Raw genomic sequence first — 17215 nt, 5'->3', positions numbered from 1 at the left:
GGACAGTTCTCACTTTTTTCCTGATTTCTCTTTCGGAAAAAAAGAAAAAGCAAGGAATGGTTTCCTAAGCTTTTTCAAAAGAGAAGATAGGACAGGAGTTAGATTGTGCTGTATTATGGATTTGAGAGGCATTTGAACATTTGTTCCAGAAGATTCCTTTGGATGTTTAATATCCATCATCTGGTGTCACGGCAAGGTAGCCCACCTCTGAACTCCCGTCTTTCGGCAGCTCCTCCCGCCCCCAGGCCTGGATGCTGCCCCGACATGACCTTGGTCAAGCTTCCCCAGCGGGGCCTGTGTGCTGTCCCTCCCAGGCTGCCTGGCAAAGTAGCTGGGGGCCGTGAGAAAGAGCACAGCTCTGGCACAAGGCAAAGCTTGGCCTTGTCCTATAGGTGCTGGCTGTGTGACTTTCAGTCCCTGTACTGCACTGTGCCTCAGTTTCCCCATGTGTAAAATAAGGAGCAGTGATACCTCCTGAATGGTCCCCACGACTAAATGGGATAATGCGGGTTTGGTCCTGCGGGCAGTGCCTGGTGCCCGTCCCTTTGTGAGAAGCCGGGGCAGGGCCCGTCTCCACAGGCAGAAGAAGGAGCCACCTGCTGGCCTCGGAGGGAAATGTGACCCTCCACCCACCCCCACACCCCCAAGCCCCAAGCAGGATGAGGCCTGTACTCTCTGGCAGAGGCCACCCTCACTGTGGTTCCCACCGTGGGGACCACGCTGGCTGAGCACCAGCGGCCTGGCCGAGCAGAGGACTTCAGGCTGCAGTGGGGCTGTTTGGGCTCGAGTCTGGGAAGTGGGGTATTGGGGTAGGGGCTGCAAGGTTGAGGCCAGTAGGCCCCTGTAAGAGTTTCCTGGGGCTCCCATAGCCAAGACACCAGAAACTGGGGGGTTAGAACAACAGTAACTCTGGAGGCCAGAGTCCCACGTCACAGTGCAGACAGGGCTGTGTGCCCTGCGGCCACGGCACGCAGAGAATGTTCCGGTCGGCTGTTGCCAGCCATCGGCATTGCTTGCCTTGTAGATACGTCACTTGGGTGTCTGCCTCTGTCTTCACCGGACTTCTCCCTGTCCTGTGTGTCTGTGTCCAAAATCCCCTCTTCTCCTAAGAATGCTCGTCAGATCGGAGCAGGGCCGCCCCCATTGCAGTGCGTCCCCACTCTCTGGCGCCATGTGCTTACTCAGGGCAGAGCAGGGCACCCAGTGGCCAGGGAGCCCACACTGCAGTCACCACCACCCACCACCGCGGGGTGGGAGCATCAGAGCTCCCAGCTGCTGTGGGCACAGCCCCCCAGCTTTCCCATGGCGCGATGCCCTGTCCCTGGCCACCCCTTCCACTTCCTTCTGCCTGTTTCCAGCCTCCAGGTCCCAGGCAGGTCGTGGCAGGGACGGAGATGGGCAGCCAGTGGCCTGGCCTTCGTGGGCTCTTGGCCTCCGTTGAAGTGAAACACCCCAGGCCCTTCCGGAGCAGGGCCTGTGTGCCTTCGTGCTGGCCTTTGGGTGCCTCACGCTCTTGGGACCCCTGGCGCCTTTCTGAAGAGCCAGCCTGATGGGGTCAATCTCCTCACCCCGCTTCAAGCCTATCTCATATCTTTGTTTTGCCATACCAGACCTGGTGCTGGCACTTGAGACCTCTGCCCACCTCCCACCAGCTGCCCTGCACCAGGCTGAGTCTGCACAAAGCTTTTCAGCTGCCCTTGGGGTGGGATCTGTGAAGGGCTGCAGCTCAGCTGTCGGTGCTCAGGCCACTCTGGCCCTGCCACCTCCTCTCCCACCTGCTCTAGCAGCAGCCCGGTGTCCAGGGGCAACTGAAGGAGGGACTGCATGACTGTGACCATCACACCTCCTGGGCTGGGCCTGAGGCTGCTGAGGCCTCTCTCTGTGTGGGGTGGTGGCTTTGATGAAGGATGCTGCAAAGCAGGGGGCTCTAGAGTCTCTCCAGCCCCGGGTCATCAGCACACCCCAAGACTACTGGGGGCCAGGCCTGCTGTGTGGCCTCTGGAGACATGGGGCTCTGAGCATGGAGCTCTCAGAGGGCCCTTGAGTGCGGACAGGGTCTGCTCCTCGAGGGGCTCTGGCCCTGGGCACCTGGTCACCCGCCTTCCTCCGCTGAGTCCCCGACGCCCCCATCCCACCAGCTCTTAGGCCCAACCTGGGCTGTCAGTTTCCTGGGCACGTTGAGCCCATGCCCACTGGCTGACAATAGCCACTTTGGCGCGCCATTGGGGCCATGGGCTGGCTGAGCCCCTCAAGGGGTCACCAGCAGCGCAGCAGCAGCTACAGGCAGGGGCGCCGGGGCTGGGCACTGGCCACTTCCACTCAGAAGGCCTCCGGCTGTGGCCAAAGCCAACGGGGCTCTGGGCGGGAGACTGGGGAAGGCCTCTGGTGCTCCCTCTCCCGGGCCTCAGCTCCAGGCCAAAGAGGAGACAAGAGCAAAAGAAAGGCGCTGGGTGCAGGTCCAGTGTCCTGAAGAGACTGGGGAGGGGGACGCTTCTCTCATCAGCTGCTCTGGCTCTCTCCTTTGGCGACAGCACAAGAGGTGAGGAGATTGTCCGCCTGCAGATCGTGACGCCTGGGGCGGGGCTCCGCCTGCTGGCCCCAGACCCGGGGGCAATGAGGTATGGGGCGCTGCCACCTTCCGGGCTCCTCCCACGCCATGCTGGGGGTGGGGGCTGCGGGCCAGGATGCCGGGGCTGCTGTGTAAGGGACGTGGTGTGCATGGGCTCTCTGCTCCCATGTCACCTGTCATTCAGTGCCTCTTAGGGGGCAACCCTTGGTCTGTGGGAGGCCAGGAGGGCCCTGGGGACCCAGTGGGGACCGCCCCCTGGCCAGAGTAGCTGACCGTCTGCCTGGCTGGGGAGGCCGTGGCGCGCACAGGAGCTGTGTGGGCCCAGCCCGTCTGAGCCCTGAGGCGGACCGGCCAGCCGTGCCGGGTGGGGGCCCTGGGTGCGCTGCGTGCCCCTTCCCTGCCCGTGTGAGGGGCCGCCAGGGCCGGGGCCTCGGGACCCACCTCCACAGCTCAGGATGACCCCGTGCCCCCTGCGGAGGAGGGAGAGGGAGGGATAGGGCCACCGCCGGCAGGGGGCTCGGCAGGCCCGGCTCCTGACCAGGAGTGGGTAGCAGACAACCAGGAACAGGGAAGATTAGGGGCGCTGTGAGCTGGGCCCAAGGGAAACTGCGGCACAGGCAAGGCGAGATGTGCGCAGGGAAGGCCGCTGCTGAACGCCTGCTTCCCTGCCCCCTGTGTCAGGGCTAAGGCAGCAGTGAGGTGCCCAGCCTGGGGCTCACCCTCATGAAGCTCAGCCTGTGAGGTCATCTCAGGGCAGCGGAAGCTCCCAGCAGCGCCTCTCCCCACGATGGTGGGCGTGGTTAGGGAAGGCTTCCCGGAGGAAGTGGTGGTGAACATGAGTCCTGAGGGATTGCTAGGTCCCTTAACTCTCCTGGGCTCCTCCCTCTCTACCTCCAAGTGGGTGGTGAGTCCTGTTCACCGTATTTTTCGAGGGTCCTGCCCCTTCTGCCCTCCCCCAGGTGTGGGCTGCACCTGTGTCCTCCCTCCCCCACGTCTCTGCCCAGCGACTTTTTAAAAAGGCAAAAGTAGTCATGTCAGCCCCCCCCCCCCACACACACACACACAGGGGAAGCCCTGCAGTGGGGTTCCTTGTTGAGTCTCTGAATTTGCTGCCTTGCCTGGCCAGGCTCTGCCCCTGGCTCCTCCCCTGTAGCTCCACTCCTGGGCCTCCGCGGCCGCCGCAGGCTGCAGCCTCTGCTGGGCTACCCTTTCCCTTCGCATTTTTCAGTCCACCGTGAAAATCTCCGCACCAGGGCTCCTGCCTCCCTCTGTCTAAGGCAGCATCTAGAGGCTTCCCCGCTCAGCTCCACCAGAGGATCTTGCACAGAGGTCACAGTTGTCCACTCTGAGATTGCTCCTCCCCACATATTCTGAGCACCTGGGGGGCCGGGGCTGTGGTCAAGTGTTTCCTACACTCCCTTTGGGCCCCGAGGCCTGGCCCACAACTGTGCTGTGCAGGAGCATTTCTTGGCATGATTGAGAATCATCCAGTGTGACACTGTCTTTCATGAGGCAACATTGGAAGCTGCTTCATTGGTTCCGTGAAGGTGACCAGTCTCTGAGAAACGTGGGTGATCTGAAGAAGGTCCCCACCGTGTCCTCTGCCTCCGGAGCCCATAAGGCCTCTGCCACTGCGACCCTGAGAGCATGCCCTCCCACCTTCCAGCGGGAGAAGCCAGTTGGGGAGGAGAGGCGGGGAAGCTCCAATTCACCAAGCCCTGGCCTGCCCGCCCCGACGGCCCAGCAGGTGTCCCCATACAGACTGTGCTTGCGGCCACACGTGCCCATGGGTAAGGGCCTCGCTCAAGGTCACAGATCCAGGACTCCCTGCCAGCCGGCCTGCCTCCCCCCCTGCACCTTTTGCTCATAAGTCACTGCACTGTGATGGCATCACTGGGCATGGGGTTCTCCCTGACGAGTCAGATAATAACAGCGGGTTTTTGAGAAGAAAAATCAGCTTTACTGCAAATTGATGGGCTAGGAGGTAGGAGGAAGACTCAAACCTGCCTCGCTGATTAAGAAAGGGAATGAGGTTCTATAGCTTTGGGGGACCAGCATTGACAACAAAGAAGTTACATCTTGTTGGCTAAGGAGTGGGTTAGGGCAAAAAAAAAAAAATACAGACTTGACTAAAGTTCGCTGGCCACAGCGCTTCAGCCGTGAGGGAGCATGAAGAGGCTTTGCTGCAGGCAAAAGCACTTTGAGACATCTGTGGGGGGGGGCTCTCCCCTCTGGGTAGACTCCCACCCCATTACATTTGCTCTAATGATGGAAATGGCTCCCCTGGGCGGGACCCCATGGCGCTACCTGATGACCCCACAGCGAACAGCGAGATCGGAGTAGGCAGGGGTGGTCCTGCGCCTCGCGGCCGGGCAGGTCACTCGGGTGCTCTGTGTGTCGCTTTACTCCTCTGGCAGGTGGGCAGGGCCAGCAGTGCCCAATTTCTGGGGTTGATGTGGGCAGTTGGTCCAAGTCCCACCTGCATGCCCGTGGGGGCAGTTACTGCAGCCCCAAATGCCGGCTGCCTCCAAGGAGCTCAACGCCTGATATTGCAGGGCTGGCAGCTGCTCAGCATGTCATCACTGACAGTTCCTGCAGCCTGAGGGTCGGACCCTGGCATGCAGGTGGCTGTGGGTTAGTGGGTATCTCATTCCTTCATAGGTCTCCCCCGGGCCCCAAAGACCAGGAAGTTTCCAGTCCCAGAGAGCCCATGAGAGACTCGGCTGGCGAGGAGGCCTTCAAGGTCATGGGCCCAGACTCTGCAAGGTAACTCACTGCAGGACACAGATCCTGCCAGGTCCCCAGGTCAGTGGTGGAGCTGGGACCAGGACTGCCCTGCCCCATGTGTCCCGTGGGTAGTGCGGGTCTCCGATGAATAACGACTATTGCAAGAATGAAGGGAGGCACGCCCGAGGCCTCGAGGGCCCTGCCCAGATCCCTCACGCGGCCAGCTGCAGAAGAGGACAGAAGGCAGGCCAGGCGGGGCCACTCCCACCCCAGCCCTTGGCCCAGCTTCGCTGTCCTGCCCATGCTGGCAGCTTGGGGGAGTCAGGGAGCAACAGATGCTTGGGGGAGTCTGGGAGCAACAGATGCGTGGGTCCCGGCAGAGCACCTGGCAGGATGACTGGTGGACTTGGGGAGACGGGCAAGGCGGGCCACTTTCTCAGGTGATTTTGGGAGTGCTGAGGTCCTACCTGTCCCCAAGTGCTTCCACATTAAATGGGGGGCATTCTAGGGAATGAAAGCAGATAGCCAGAGAGGAGCAGCAAAGCTGGTGCATGCAGCCAGCCGCAGGCCTGCTGCCAACCCCCCCTGCCAGCCCCTGCCGCCAGCCCCGCCGCCCTCCAGCAGTCTGTCCGGGGGAGTCCCAAGGAGGACCCCTGCTTCCCCAGGTCCACCAGGTGTGCAGCTGGGCGGTGGCGACGCTGTGATTGGATGCGGCTGTGTGCCCGCAGGGGTGCTCAGCGCCTGGGCCACACTGCCCTGGGCGCCAGGCTGCTGTGCGCTGAGTAGCCACGCGAGCAGTGCCTCACGAAGCCCCTGCATCTGTCGGGTGCAGCCCCCTCTCCGGGGGGGAGGGGGCGGACATGCAGGCCCGAGGTCCTGAACCCACCTGGGCTTGACTTCTTCCCACAGGCTGTGCTTAGCGGAGGGCCCCGTCCCTCTCCCGGATGATGAGGCCATGCACGGTGCCGACTCTCAGCCCTGCAAGCCTGGACCAGAGGTCGCCAGGTAAGTGGAGCGGGGACAACTGCCCAGTGAACCTTTGTGTTTCACCTTCAAGTCCTGCACCCCAGGATCCCTCTTGAGCATCTCAGCTCCATGTCACTGTCACATCAGGCGATCACAACTGAACAGGGAAGGCTGGGAGGTCCCTGACCTGGAGCTAGAGCCTCCCACCAGAGGCAGTGGAGGGGAGGGGGCCCAGATAGCCCAGCACCAACTCCCAGGGGCCCACTGAGGTGGCAGAGGGGAGGGTATTGGAGACTGAGTGTGGGAGGAGAGCCTGTTACCAGGTCCCTGGACTCCCTCCTCTGGGGACCACAGCCCGCCGGACCACAGCAGAGGGGGCAGTGACTCGAGGGCCTCAAAGGTGTGATGGGAGGGGCTTCAGGCTTCCGCTCTTTCTCTGCAGCCCACCAGTGGGCATGGCCATTTTACTGGGTGTGGGTGCAACATTAGGGAGGAATGATCTCTCTGGACTCCCACAGAACCTTGGGGGGCAGAGGTCAGGCAAGGGCACAGGAACCCAAAACCCAGAGGAAAGTTCCCCAGGGGCTGCAACTCAACAAGGGCAGTGCTTGGGAAGACCACAGCGGGGTTCGCAGGATGCTACCACATAAATGGTGGGTCAGAGAGCAGCCTTCATCGATGGTGCCCCCTCTTCTCTGTGAGAAAGCAGCTGGGCCACTGGGCTCCTTCGGTCTGAGGCCTCAGTAGGCCTGTGTGCTTCTTCCCTTAGCTCTGGTGCCACCTTGGCCTCTGCCATCCTGACTGACAGGAAGAGCGACAGCCTAGCAGACCTGGAGGAAGTGAAGGCAGATCAGAAGGGGTAAGGCATCAGCCGGCGGTGCTGAGCTTCTGGAGTAGAGAGAGGTGGCCCAGGGTACATTAGCCTTTGGCTGGAAGGTGAAGCCAGCAGGACCCATGAGCTGGCCTGAGCATGTAGTGAGGCTGAAGCCTCAGCTGAGACTCCGGGGCCCCAGAGCTTTCCACTACACCTTGTTACCTCCAGCAAGGAAGTACTCCATAATGAGTCACCCACTCTATCAGTCACTGACTACTCTGATGGCACCTGTCCTGTACTGGAAGCTGGAGCACACAGACAGATCAGACGAAGCTGATGGGGAGCAACCCTGGTCCAGACTGGAATAATACATCAGGCTAGAGCACGGGAGTGGGGGTGGGCAGGAGGGCTTCATGGGGGAGGTGACTTTTGAGCCAAATTTTGAAAGGTAAATAGGAGTTCTCCAAGCAAAAGGAACGGAATATACACAGGAGCCCAAAGCACCTGATGTTTTCTAGGCATAATAAAGATCTGTGCAGGGCTGGTGCTCAGGGAATGCTGGAACAGGAGCCTTGTCTAAGTAGGAAGGTGCTGACTGGCCTATCATAGCAGAAATTGTGAATGATCACAATAGCACTTAGCATATTCCAAAGCACATTGTGGCTGGAGTCTAGCTGGTGAAGAGCTGGAACAGGCCTTGTTAAGCCATGATAAAGAGGTTGGATCTTACTTCACATTTTAAGGTAAAGAGGAGGTCTGATTTAGGTATTTAAAAAGTGGGTTCAGTTTTGTACTTTCACACCACACTGCAGTTACTTTTTTACATTTGTCATCCCACTTAAACTAAGCTGTTGGAGGGCAGGGTGGACAATGACTCACTAACTTATGTGACCCTATTTTGTGACTTTGTTTCAAATTTCATTGAATTAACAAAGCAGTAAGAGACATCCATAGTGTGCTTGGCTAAGTGCTTTACAATCTTCCCTACAATCTTTCCAACAATCTTCCCTGTGAAATCCATGATGGGAAACTAAAGTTAAGTGATTTGTCCAAGGTCTTACAAGTGCCATAACTGAGGCCCAAGGCAGAAAGCTCTAAGAATAACCTCAAGACCCAGAAACAGCAATTAGTTGGTTAACGTGTGAAGCACTGTCTATACCATCTTATCCACTATTCCCCAAACCTGGGGAGGATCTGGCTTCATATGCTGTTTGACGGTGAAGACAATTGGCTGACACCCCTGTGTGAAGCAGAGGTAGCAAAGGAGCCCAGATTTTGCCAGCTCTAGCACCTGGGGTCAGATTTCCTTTCTCAATGTTTAAAAGTTTACAAGAACACCAGACTTTATTGGTCAGTGTTTCAGAGCTCTGCCTGCACTTGAGGATCACACAGTAAGTGTTAAAGAAAACAGGTTGCTGAACCCCACCTGGAAACCTACATTTAATTGTTCTGGGTGGACCTCCACCATCAAAGTTTTTTAAAGTTCTCAGCTTATTTTCATATCCAGTCTAGGCCGAGAATCACTCCTCCAGGGCAGTGGGTCCAAACCAAGAGCATCTCCCCCGCCTCTCAGAGGTGCCTTGCCAATGTTCCCCGACACTGCTGATTGTCACAAGTGGGAGGCGGTGCTATTGGCATCTAGTGGTGTAATGGCGGGGGGGAGAGGGAGAGTGCTGCACAATATCGTATAGTGCACAGTTATCCAGTCCAAACTGTTACGATAATGCCGGCCTTGACAAGCCCTATTGTAGAACTTTCATAACGTCTGTATGAAGCCAAGAGATTGCAGAATGGGAAGAAAGACCTCGCCGCCCAGATATGTGGGCGGGCGCAAACAAGTGCGCCTGCGCGCGCGCGTGCGCTCAGCTGAGCGGGAGCCCTTCGAGTCTCCGCATGCGCAAAGCGGGCTCCCGCACTTCGAGACTAGCGCGCGTTCGGCGTGTGTGCGCCTGCGCGCACCGCCATTTCCTGCAGCCCGAGCACGGGTCGCGGTGCTTGCCGGGAAAAGCGACGCCTCCAAGCAAAATGGCAGTCGGGGCCAAGAGCCTCCCGCGCCTCCTGGTCCTGCGGCCGTGCCGGCGCCGGCCTGCAGGTGGCGCGCGAGGATCACAGATGCGACGCCGCGCCCATCCCCCACGGCGGCCTTTGGGCCCTGGGCGTGCAGCGGCACGTCTGGGCGGGCGGCGGGGACTGGGCGCTGCGAGCCCGACCCTCGCAGCCGGAGGGGCCCTCGGCGCGCCTGCTGGCCTGCCTGGCGGGCCCCGGGCTCCGTGCGGGCAGGGCCCGTCCCGGGAGTTGGGAGAGGGGGGACCTCCAGCAGAGCAGTGACACTGGCCCAAATTGGCAAGTCGGTCCTGGCCTCCCTGCCCCACTGTGCAACACAGGCAGGGGGTGCAGGGTCGGAGCTTGGGCGCCTGGCCTGGCGACACTTCCGGCTGTGTTAACATGTAGATTCCATCACTGGCATCCCCCCTGGGCCTGGTTTCCGCCCCATGGAGATGGCGGCGGTGATCGTTGCCACCCTGGGGTGCTCGTGAGAGCCACGTGGGCTTGTGCGTGTAAAGCATATAGCCGGTTCCTGACTGCCGCCCCTCCCGGGGCCCCTCGCCAGCCTCCCTGCCCAGTGTCTCTAATAGGACGCAAGTAGCTCCCCAGCCCGCCGCAGCGCTGCTGCCGGTCATCACGTCCACACGCGCCCTTGTCCTCTGTTGTGCTTTAAGTCTGGGCCTTTCAGGTTTATGTTCTTTCCGCATGAAAAACTGCTGAAATGTAAGCTCATTTGTTCAGCTGTCAGCCCCGGTCGGGCATCGGAGATGCGGCACAGCCGAGGGGGGCCTTCTCTTCCAAGTCGACGGTGTGTTAGTGCCCTGCGTTGGCCCCGCCTCTACGGAGCTTGTGGGTTTTCTATCTAGGCACAGCCGGAAGTGTCGCCTCGCCTGTTCTCCAGGCGCCTCTGTGGGGCCCCGCGACCCCACCGGGTGTTCGATCCCCCCAGCAGGCCTCCTGCAGCTGTTTCACTGAGCCTCCCTTCTCAGGGGTTCAGGAATAACACCTCTACCGGTAGCCTCGCTGCCCTGGGTCTAGGGCCACAAACCCTTATTCAACCATTTGTTTCAGACCCTCAAAGTGCTCTTTGCAGAGAATCTGGGCTTTATCCAAACTGGGCGAGAAACTATTGATTATTGTGGTTCTTTGAAGAACGGGGTACGACGTCCATGCTGGCTCAGGCTCCCATAGGCACACACGCTCTGGGTTTGCCTTTGGCTCAAAGTTGTGTGTACCAGGCCGGCTCAAGGGGGGCTGTCGGGGTGTCCTGCTAGCCGGAGAGTGTCATCCTCTCAGCATAGCAGTTATGGTGTCTGGCGGTGGCAGCAGACCTATGGGATAGAAGGTACACACAGGGGGTGATGTGCTTGCCCCTGTGGGGGCACTCCCAGTCCCTGGGAGACCTCATCATCACATTGCTTTCAGGGCCACTGCGTCCCTTTTTATTCCAGATTGAAGGCAGGGTGTGCCCTGCTAGGGGCCTACTTATGTAAGCAGAGTCCAGGCTGGAGCGGCCGGGGGCACGATCTGATTTCGGGCCAGCGCCTGCCAAGGGGGGCAAATGGCTTCTGTTGCAGGGTGTTTGGGTCAAGCCCGGCTCAAAGGTTCCCTGCTGAGGTTGTCCTCTCCTGCAATGCTGAGCTTGTGCTCTCGGAAGCTCAGCTCAGCCGTTGCCCCTGGCGTGGCGGCCTTGACATCTCTGGTGCCTGAGGCTGCCAGGCAGCATCACCAACACGCAGGCCGGAGGCTCTGGAGGAGGCACCAGGGCTGAGAACAACCCTCAGGGGCATCTCAGGGACATGGCCGTGATGGGAGGTGTGACATGAAGCCACAAGGTGAGGAAGACTCCCAAATGGCTTGGGGCCCACGGAGGCAGGAAGCTGCTCCCCAGGGGGATTCGAGACTGGCAGGCGCGTTGGTGGCTCAGCTTAGCCAGGCCACCAGAGCACTGTCTCTGTGGGTGTCAATGGGGCAGGTGCCAGGTCCCCCAAGGGGAGGCAGACTGGCCCCCAGGCAGGCCCAGGCAGGGTCCCCTCGGCCCCACTCGGGGTCAGCAGCCACTGGGCATGCTGGAGCTGGACACAGGTGAGCAGGGCCCACTCCCATGGCCTCGCCCACGAGCGTGCTCCTTCCCCTGCAGCGCCTTGTCTGCTTCTGAAGAGAACGCGGATCTTGAGGTGCAAGAGACCTGGCAGGAGAGGCCCGCAGCCCCGAGAGGCAGCCTGGGATGCCCGGCAGCGCCCACCCAGCAGCCTGAGGACCCCAGCGCCCCTGAGAGGGAGAGACAGCAAGGCCCTGGGGGCCCTGAGCCACTCGTGCAGCTGGACAACTGGGCTGGCAGGTAAGGGCCGCTGGGCTGGGCTCTCCCTGCTCCGGCGGGGTGGGGCGGGGGTGTCAGGCCACAACCCAGGTGGGCCGCTTCCAACCCACATCCAACCAGTGCTCAGTACGTGACATACCTGAGGGCTCAGGTGCCTGCCCTCGAGTGTGGTCAGCGCAGTGACCCCTGAGCAGGGAGCAGTGTCGGGGGGCTTCCTGGGAGGGCCGCCCAAGTCTGGCTCTGGATCGGGAAGGCAGCCTGGGGGCCTGGGCAGGGGGGCAGGGCTTGCTGTGCACAAAGAGGTGTTGGCGGGGACAGAGCAAAAGCAAATGAGAGCAAGACGGGGAGAGGCGGAGGGAAGTTCCAAGCGAGGGGGGCGTGCGAGTGATGGGCACGGGAGGTGGGTCTCCCGGCACGCGGTGCTATTTTGGGGGTGGGCAGCGACACCCTGGCAGGCCCTCCATTCTTCCGCCTAGTGCCTGGTCACTGTCTCTGGGTTCTCACCTGCACACGCAGTTGCAAGATTGCTCAGGCTCAGGGAGCAACGGGAATGGGGTTAACAGACAGGGAACAAAGGGTTTCTAAGGCTACCAGTGGCTGGCAAGCTCACCCCAGATAGTGTCCACTGTGGCCAGGAGTCCCAAACAAAAGGCTGCTTGTTCAAGATGGCGCTGTCCCATCAGTGAGGGCCTGGAGCTCATGGCACACCAGCAAGCAGTGGGCCAGGGTCCAACTTGTGGTGGCAGCTGGCAGTGCTCACAGGTGAGGCCACTGAGGCAACACTGCAGCAGCCACAGCTACAATCTGAAGGTCAGGCTGGACAGTGCCAGGTGCTGAGCTGGCAGCGATGGAGGCAGCAGCAACTGGAAGCGGTGCTGAATGATCAGAAGTGGTGGACAGCTCTCAGAGGTGACTGGGACACAGAGTGCTGGACAGCACTGGCCAGTAGTGCCGGTCACCACCAGTACCCAGGAGGCAGTGTCAGACAAACTACCGTTAACTGTTTTGTGAGTTGCTGGCCCACACCAACAGCACGCCTGAGACACCACGCCTGTGGCCCTTGGTACTCCTTTCAGGCGATGTTGGATACAGGATGGGAGGCATGGGGAGGGGCCTGGTCTCTGCAAAGGTATTTAGCGTCTTTCTTTGGAGGTCAACCGATGGATGCTTCTTCTTTCTTCTTAGAGGCCAGGAACAGAGTGCCCTAAGCTGGCTCTTGCCTTATATCCTCTTCTAGGGTCCCCTACCCTCCCTGCCTGATTAGACCATTTTCAATTCTAAGTGACCAATTGGAACATTTTAGTTAGCCCATTTTAGTTAGCTAGTTAGCCCATTCTTGATTTTAGATCTGGATAATTAATGAGCTGATTGAACATGATTGGTTCGTTTAGCTTGTACCTGGTTGGCCCATTCTGTGATCAGGAGCCAAATAGAAAGAGGAAAACTTGGTTCTTGCACAGACTGAACCTGCCCTGACCTCAGGCAAGCACAGGGGCTGGTGGACTCCGAGGAGCCACACCCAGAGCCGGCCTCAGTGGGGCCAGATGCTCTGCGCCAGGTACCCTTCAGCAGGGCCAGGTGTACCAAAAGAGCAGAGGGAGGGTGGTGCTGCGGCAACTGGGGGCCTACCATGTTAGCCCAGGACTCCATGGGCCACTGTGCTGCCCACTGCCGGCCCAGGAGGGCCCCACGCTGCTCCCTGCAGCCCTGAACCAGGGGCTGTGGGGCTTGCTGTTCCCTCCTCTGCCAGAGCTTGCTGTGGCACAGGGCAACCTTGCCACTGCAGCCCATCGGAGCTGCATGCCCCGGGGCAGGGTAGTAGGAAGACCACTGCTGCCCACCATCACTGCTGGCCTCTGCCTGCAGCCTGAGCCCCAGTGGGGCCACCGGTGGCAGATAGTAAAATGTCTGCCAGCCACTGCCACTTGCACTGCCCACAAGCACCTTCTGGGGCGCTGTGTCAGTGTGGCTCTGGTGCTCAAACTGGGCTCGCTCTGGGAGGGCCATCAAGCCTGGCCCACTGTGGTGGGCCTACAAGTAGCTGTCCTGCAGCTGCAGGATCGCCTGGGTGCTGGGTGTGCTCAAACCTGGCTGGCATCTGTGTGGGCGGGGGGCCGGGTTGCCCACAGGCAGCAACACTGATGGCAGGGCAGGAACTCCGAGCTCATGCCAACACTGTTGCTGTTGAAGCAGAGTGTGACTGAAGTGGAGATAGGACTGGCCACTGGAGCAGTGGGGCAGGAAACTGCCACTGCCACTCAACTTCCAGGCCACTGGCCAGGCCATGGGCTGCAGAAAGCCAGCCATGCCCTGAGGCATGTGCTGCAGGGCTCCGGTTTCAGCTTTTTTTTTTTTTTTTTTTTTAAAGATTTATTTATTTATTTGTTTGTTTATTTACACAAGCACTGGGTACAGTCAGAATGTGGGAGGGTGAGAGAATTCACCAGAGCCAGAACGGGGAGCAGAGCAGGCAGAAGTGTTATAGGACAGGGAGAGGGGCAGCCCAAAACCCCGCAAACCTGCCTATTCTACATGGGTTCTGCCATCCGCCGCATCAACACAAAACACATGAGACTAATGGGAAGGAACTTTAATAAAACTAGGAAACAATACAGGTAAGGCAAAGAGTCTAGTTTCTAAATGAAGCACCCAAAGTGACCCATCCCCTCGTGGGTAAAAGTCCATCCATATGGGATCAGCCCAGAACAAGGCCCCAAAGTCTACCACAAGTCTAAAACATCTTCCAGTGGGGACCCACAGAAAAGGGTCACAAACAACTGGACAAGCCCGGAAGGAAAAGAGCAAAATCAACATCAAGATAAAAGCTGCCATTGTCACCTCCCCACGGGTCTCACCCACATCTGTGTCACCCCGTCCACGACCAAAAGACAAGCGCAGTTTCTTCATGTGTCTCTAGGCTCCATGTGCCTCCTCCAGGTCTCCTGGCTCCATCCTGCTTCCTTCCTCAGTCTCTTCTGCAGCTTCTCCTCTTCCTGCTCAGCTCCACCCTTCCTTGGGTGGGGCAGGGAACCTGGAACCTCCCCCTTTCCTGGGGACCACCCTGTTACAATCCCCCCTTTTAATTTTTATTCCACCATATCTATGGTGGCACAGATGTCATGGTGTAATCTTAGGAGACAGTCTTTTTTCAGGGTCACAATGTGTGTAAGAGAAGCAACAATTAGTCAGCAGCATTGTCCATGAATGTCCAGTATGACAGTTTCATTACTTAAAAATAGTCCATTATCCAAGCCAAAAGAAAAAATTTGGAGCATTGGCTAAAACAAGATAGCAAATATATCAAAATCACAGGGAAAAAATGTTAAAATGGTTCAACTGATGTAAAAAACCACAAATTTTCTCAACCTTGATCCCAAACTTTTAACAGCAAAGCAAAAGTTTGCAAACTAGATCTACTTTTAAACCATTTTTCTATTTTTGCATAAAATCACAGAGTAGAAATAACTAACAGCAATTTTAGCTGGCTTTGTTGAAATATTCCATACAGGATCAGAGCGAACCGTTGGCATCTGGTCGATGCAGGCTTCAGGTATAAAGTTGGTCTCATCAGACTCCACCTGGGCTTTCCTCTTCTCGAGGGTACCAGGGCATTTTCGTTGGCCGGGTTGTCCAGTCCTGCCAATGGAGGCAAGCTTCCTCACCTTCTTTGGAGGTCTCTGGAACCCTACAAACAAGGCAAACAGGTTCTCCTCTTCTTGGTTTAGCTCTGTTTCGACTTTCTGGAAGAACTCCACACAAACCAGTGGGGACCCACAGAAAAGGGTCACAAACAACTGGACAAGCCCGGAAGGAAAAGAGCAAAATCAACATCAAGATAAAAGCTGCCATTGTCACCTCCCCACGGGTCTCACCCACATCTGTGTCACCTAGTCCATGACCAAAAGACAAGCGCAGTTTCTTCATGTGTCTCTAGGCTCCATGTGCCTCCTCCAGGTCTCCTTGCTCCATCCTGCTTCCTTCCTTAGTCTCTTCTCCAGCTTCTCCTCTTCCTGCTCAGCTCCACCCTTCCTTGGGTGGGGCAGGGAACCTGGAACCTCCCCCTTTCCTGGGGACCACCCTGTTACAGAAGGACCGAAGGACACTGCTGAGGGGAGCAGCGGGCGGCAGGAGAGGTCTGCGCGCCATGTGGGACCCTCCTCCGGTGGCCGGGGAGCAGCCGGGGATTGAACCGGAGCTGCAGAGGCTGCGGGCAGCTTCGCAACGCGGCGCTCAACCACTGCGCCACCGGGGAGGCCCTCAGCTGGTTTTATATGAGAGCTGGCTCTTCATTTCCCCACAGATACATGTTTTTTTATATACTTTTTTTGGGTAAAATAACCTGGGTGTAGGCCAGAGGTGTGGGGGGCGAGAGCCCACTTTGTAACAGAATTCTGTTTCCAGCAAATGAGAAAATTTGAAATCCTCTTCTAGTGCCAGCAGTCTCTGATGGTGGTTTTTTTTTGGTCACTGAGAGCCTGCAGACCCCAGTGGGGGGCAGGGGTCTAAGGAACCACACGTTGGACCTAGACACGTGGGCTGAAGGAGCTCCTTCAGCACAGGTAGTTCGGGAAATTGGAAAGCAAGGGTAGTTTCCATAAAGAGTAGGTGGGGAATGAAAGGGTTGGCGCGGTAAAGGAAAGGAAAGCCAGACTAAGTTTCTCACAGGCAAGAAATTTATTGCGCTCACAGGTGAGGTTCGCTGACCCCTGCGGGGGACAGAGAAGTTGCACCTGTTGGGAGACAAGGGCAACTTTTATAGGGCAGGGTCTGGCCTTGGAGGGAGGTGGAGAATGCAGAGTCGAAGTTGATTTTCAAAGAAGTTTTTTTCTCTCAGAAGTGGTTGTTCTTTCAACGCTGCTTATCAGGGCCCATGCAAACCGGGCAGAGCAGGCTCCCGGGATGCAGGTGGCAGCAGTTTCAACTTCCCACTCCTCTACCCCATCTCTGCCCCCGCCTGGACCTTACGGGGAAGAAGGGCTGGACATGAAAAGAGTGAACACAGACAGCTCTTCTAAGAAGTGTGCCTGTTGGAAGAGGAAGGAGAAGTGGCCTAGGGGCGGTAGTGCAAGGCCTTCTGTACTAAAGGGGACCTTTAGTTGATGAGCCCTAGCTTCTGCTTCCCCCACCCCCCACCGCCCTCTCCAGACGCAGTGAGGGGGAGCGTCCAGGTTAGCCACGTGAGCAGACTGACCTCGGGGAGGGGATGGGCGGTCCATCCCACCATTTAAGAGAGGCAAGCAAACCCTCAGCCCAGCTTTTTCATGTGTAAGAAAGGGGTGAAAGTGCTGCTGCCTCCTAATTAGGACTGTGACTACTTCATAATAAGGACTAGAAGGAGGTGCTAGAGCAAAAATACGGACACATCAATGGGTACGCCTGCAGGTGTGGCGTCGGAGTCGCAGGCACCTTGGCCAGTGTGCGGCGGGTGTGCGCGCGCGCATGCGCCGCGTGCCGCCATTTCCTGCAGCCTGAGCTCCGCAGTGCCCTCTGGGAAATACGGGGTCGCCGTCAGTTGACAAAATGGCCACCCTGGGTCAGAAGCGCGTCGGCCGGGCTCGCTCCGCGGCGTTACCCGCACGTGCCGCTAGGTGGCGGGCGAGGATCACAAATGAGCGGGCTTGGCCCTGCGTCCCCGTCCCCTGCCCCACCCCCTCTTGCGCGCGGCCCGCCGCCGTCTGGCACGCGCTGTGGCCTGTGCCCCCTCCGTGGCTACCATCTCGCCCGGGCTGGCCTGGGGAGAAGCCCCTTCCCAGAGCAGCTGAGCCCGGCAGCT

General features: G+C 58.5%; 1 protein-coding gene across 8 annotated transcripts in view; it reads left to right on the top strand.

The window, feature by feature from the left end:
- Window positions 1-17215, top strand: part of ZNF185 (zinc finger protein 185 with LIM domain) — a 49968-nt gene that overhangs the window by 20756 nt on the left and 11997 nt on the right. For 6 of the 8 annotated variants that reach the window (XM_037511801.1, XM_037511799.2, XM_037511800.2 and 3 more), the window contains 5 exons: window positions 2532-2618; window positions 5231-5335; window positions 6206-6301; window positions 7032-7121; window positions 11263-11463. In XM_037511801.1, coding sequence (XP_037367698.1) covers window positions 2532-2618; window positions 5231-5335; window positions 6206-6301; window positions 7032-7121; window positions 11263-11463 — 579 coding nt within the window. The remainder of the gene's footprint in view (window positions 1-2531; window positions 2619-5230; window positions 5336-6205; window positions 6302-7031; window positions 7122-11262; window positions 11464-17215) is intronic. The other 2 variants (XM_037511803.2, XM_037511802.2) reach the window with 1 other exon arrangement.

This window comes from Talpa occidentalis, unplaced genomic scaffold, assembly GCF_014898055.3.
Source record: "Talpa occidentalis isolate TD23 unplaced genomic scaffold, MPIMG_talOcc4v2.1 talOcc4.15, whole genome shotgun sequence".
Taxonomy (NCBI): Eukaryota; Metazoa; Chordata; class Mammalia; order Eulipotyphla; family Talpidae; genus Talpa; species Talpa occidentalis.
The sequence above is the reverse complement of the archived record's forward strand: the minus strand, read 5'-3'. Positions and strand labels throughout refer to the sequence as shown.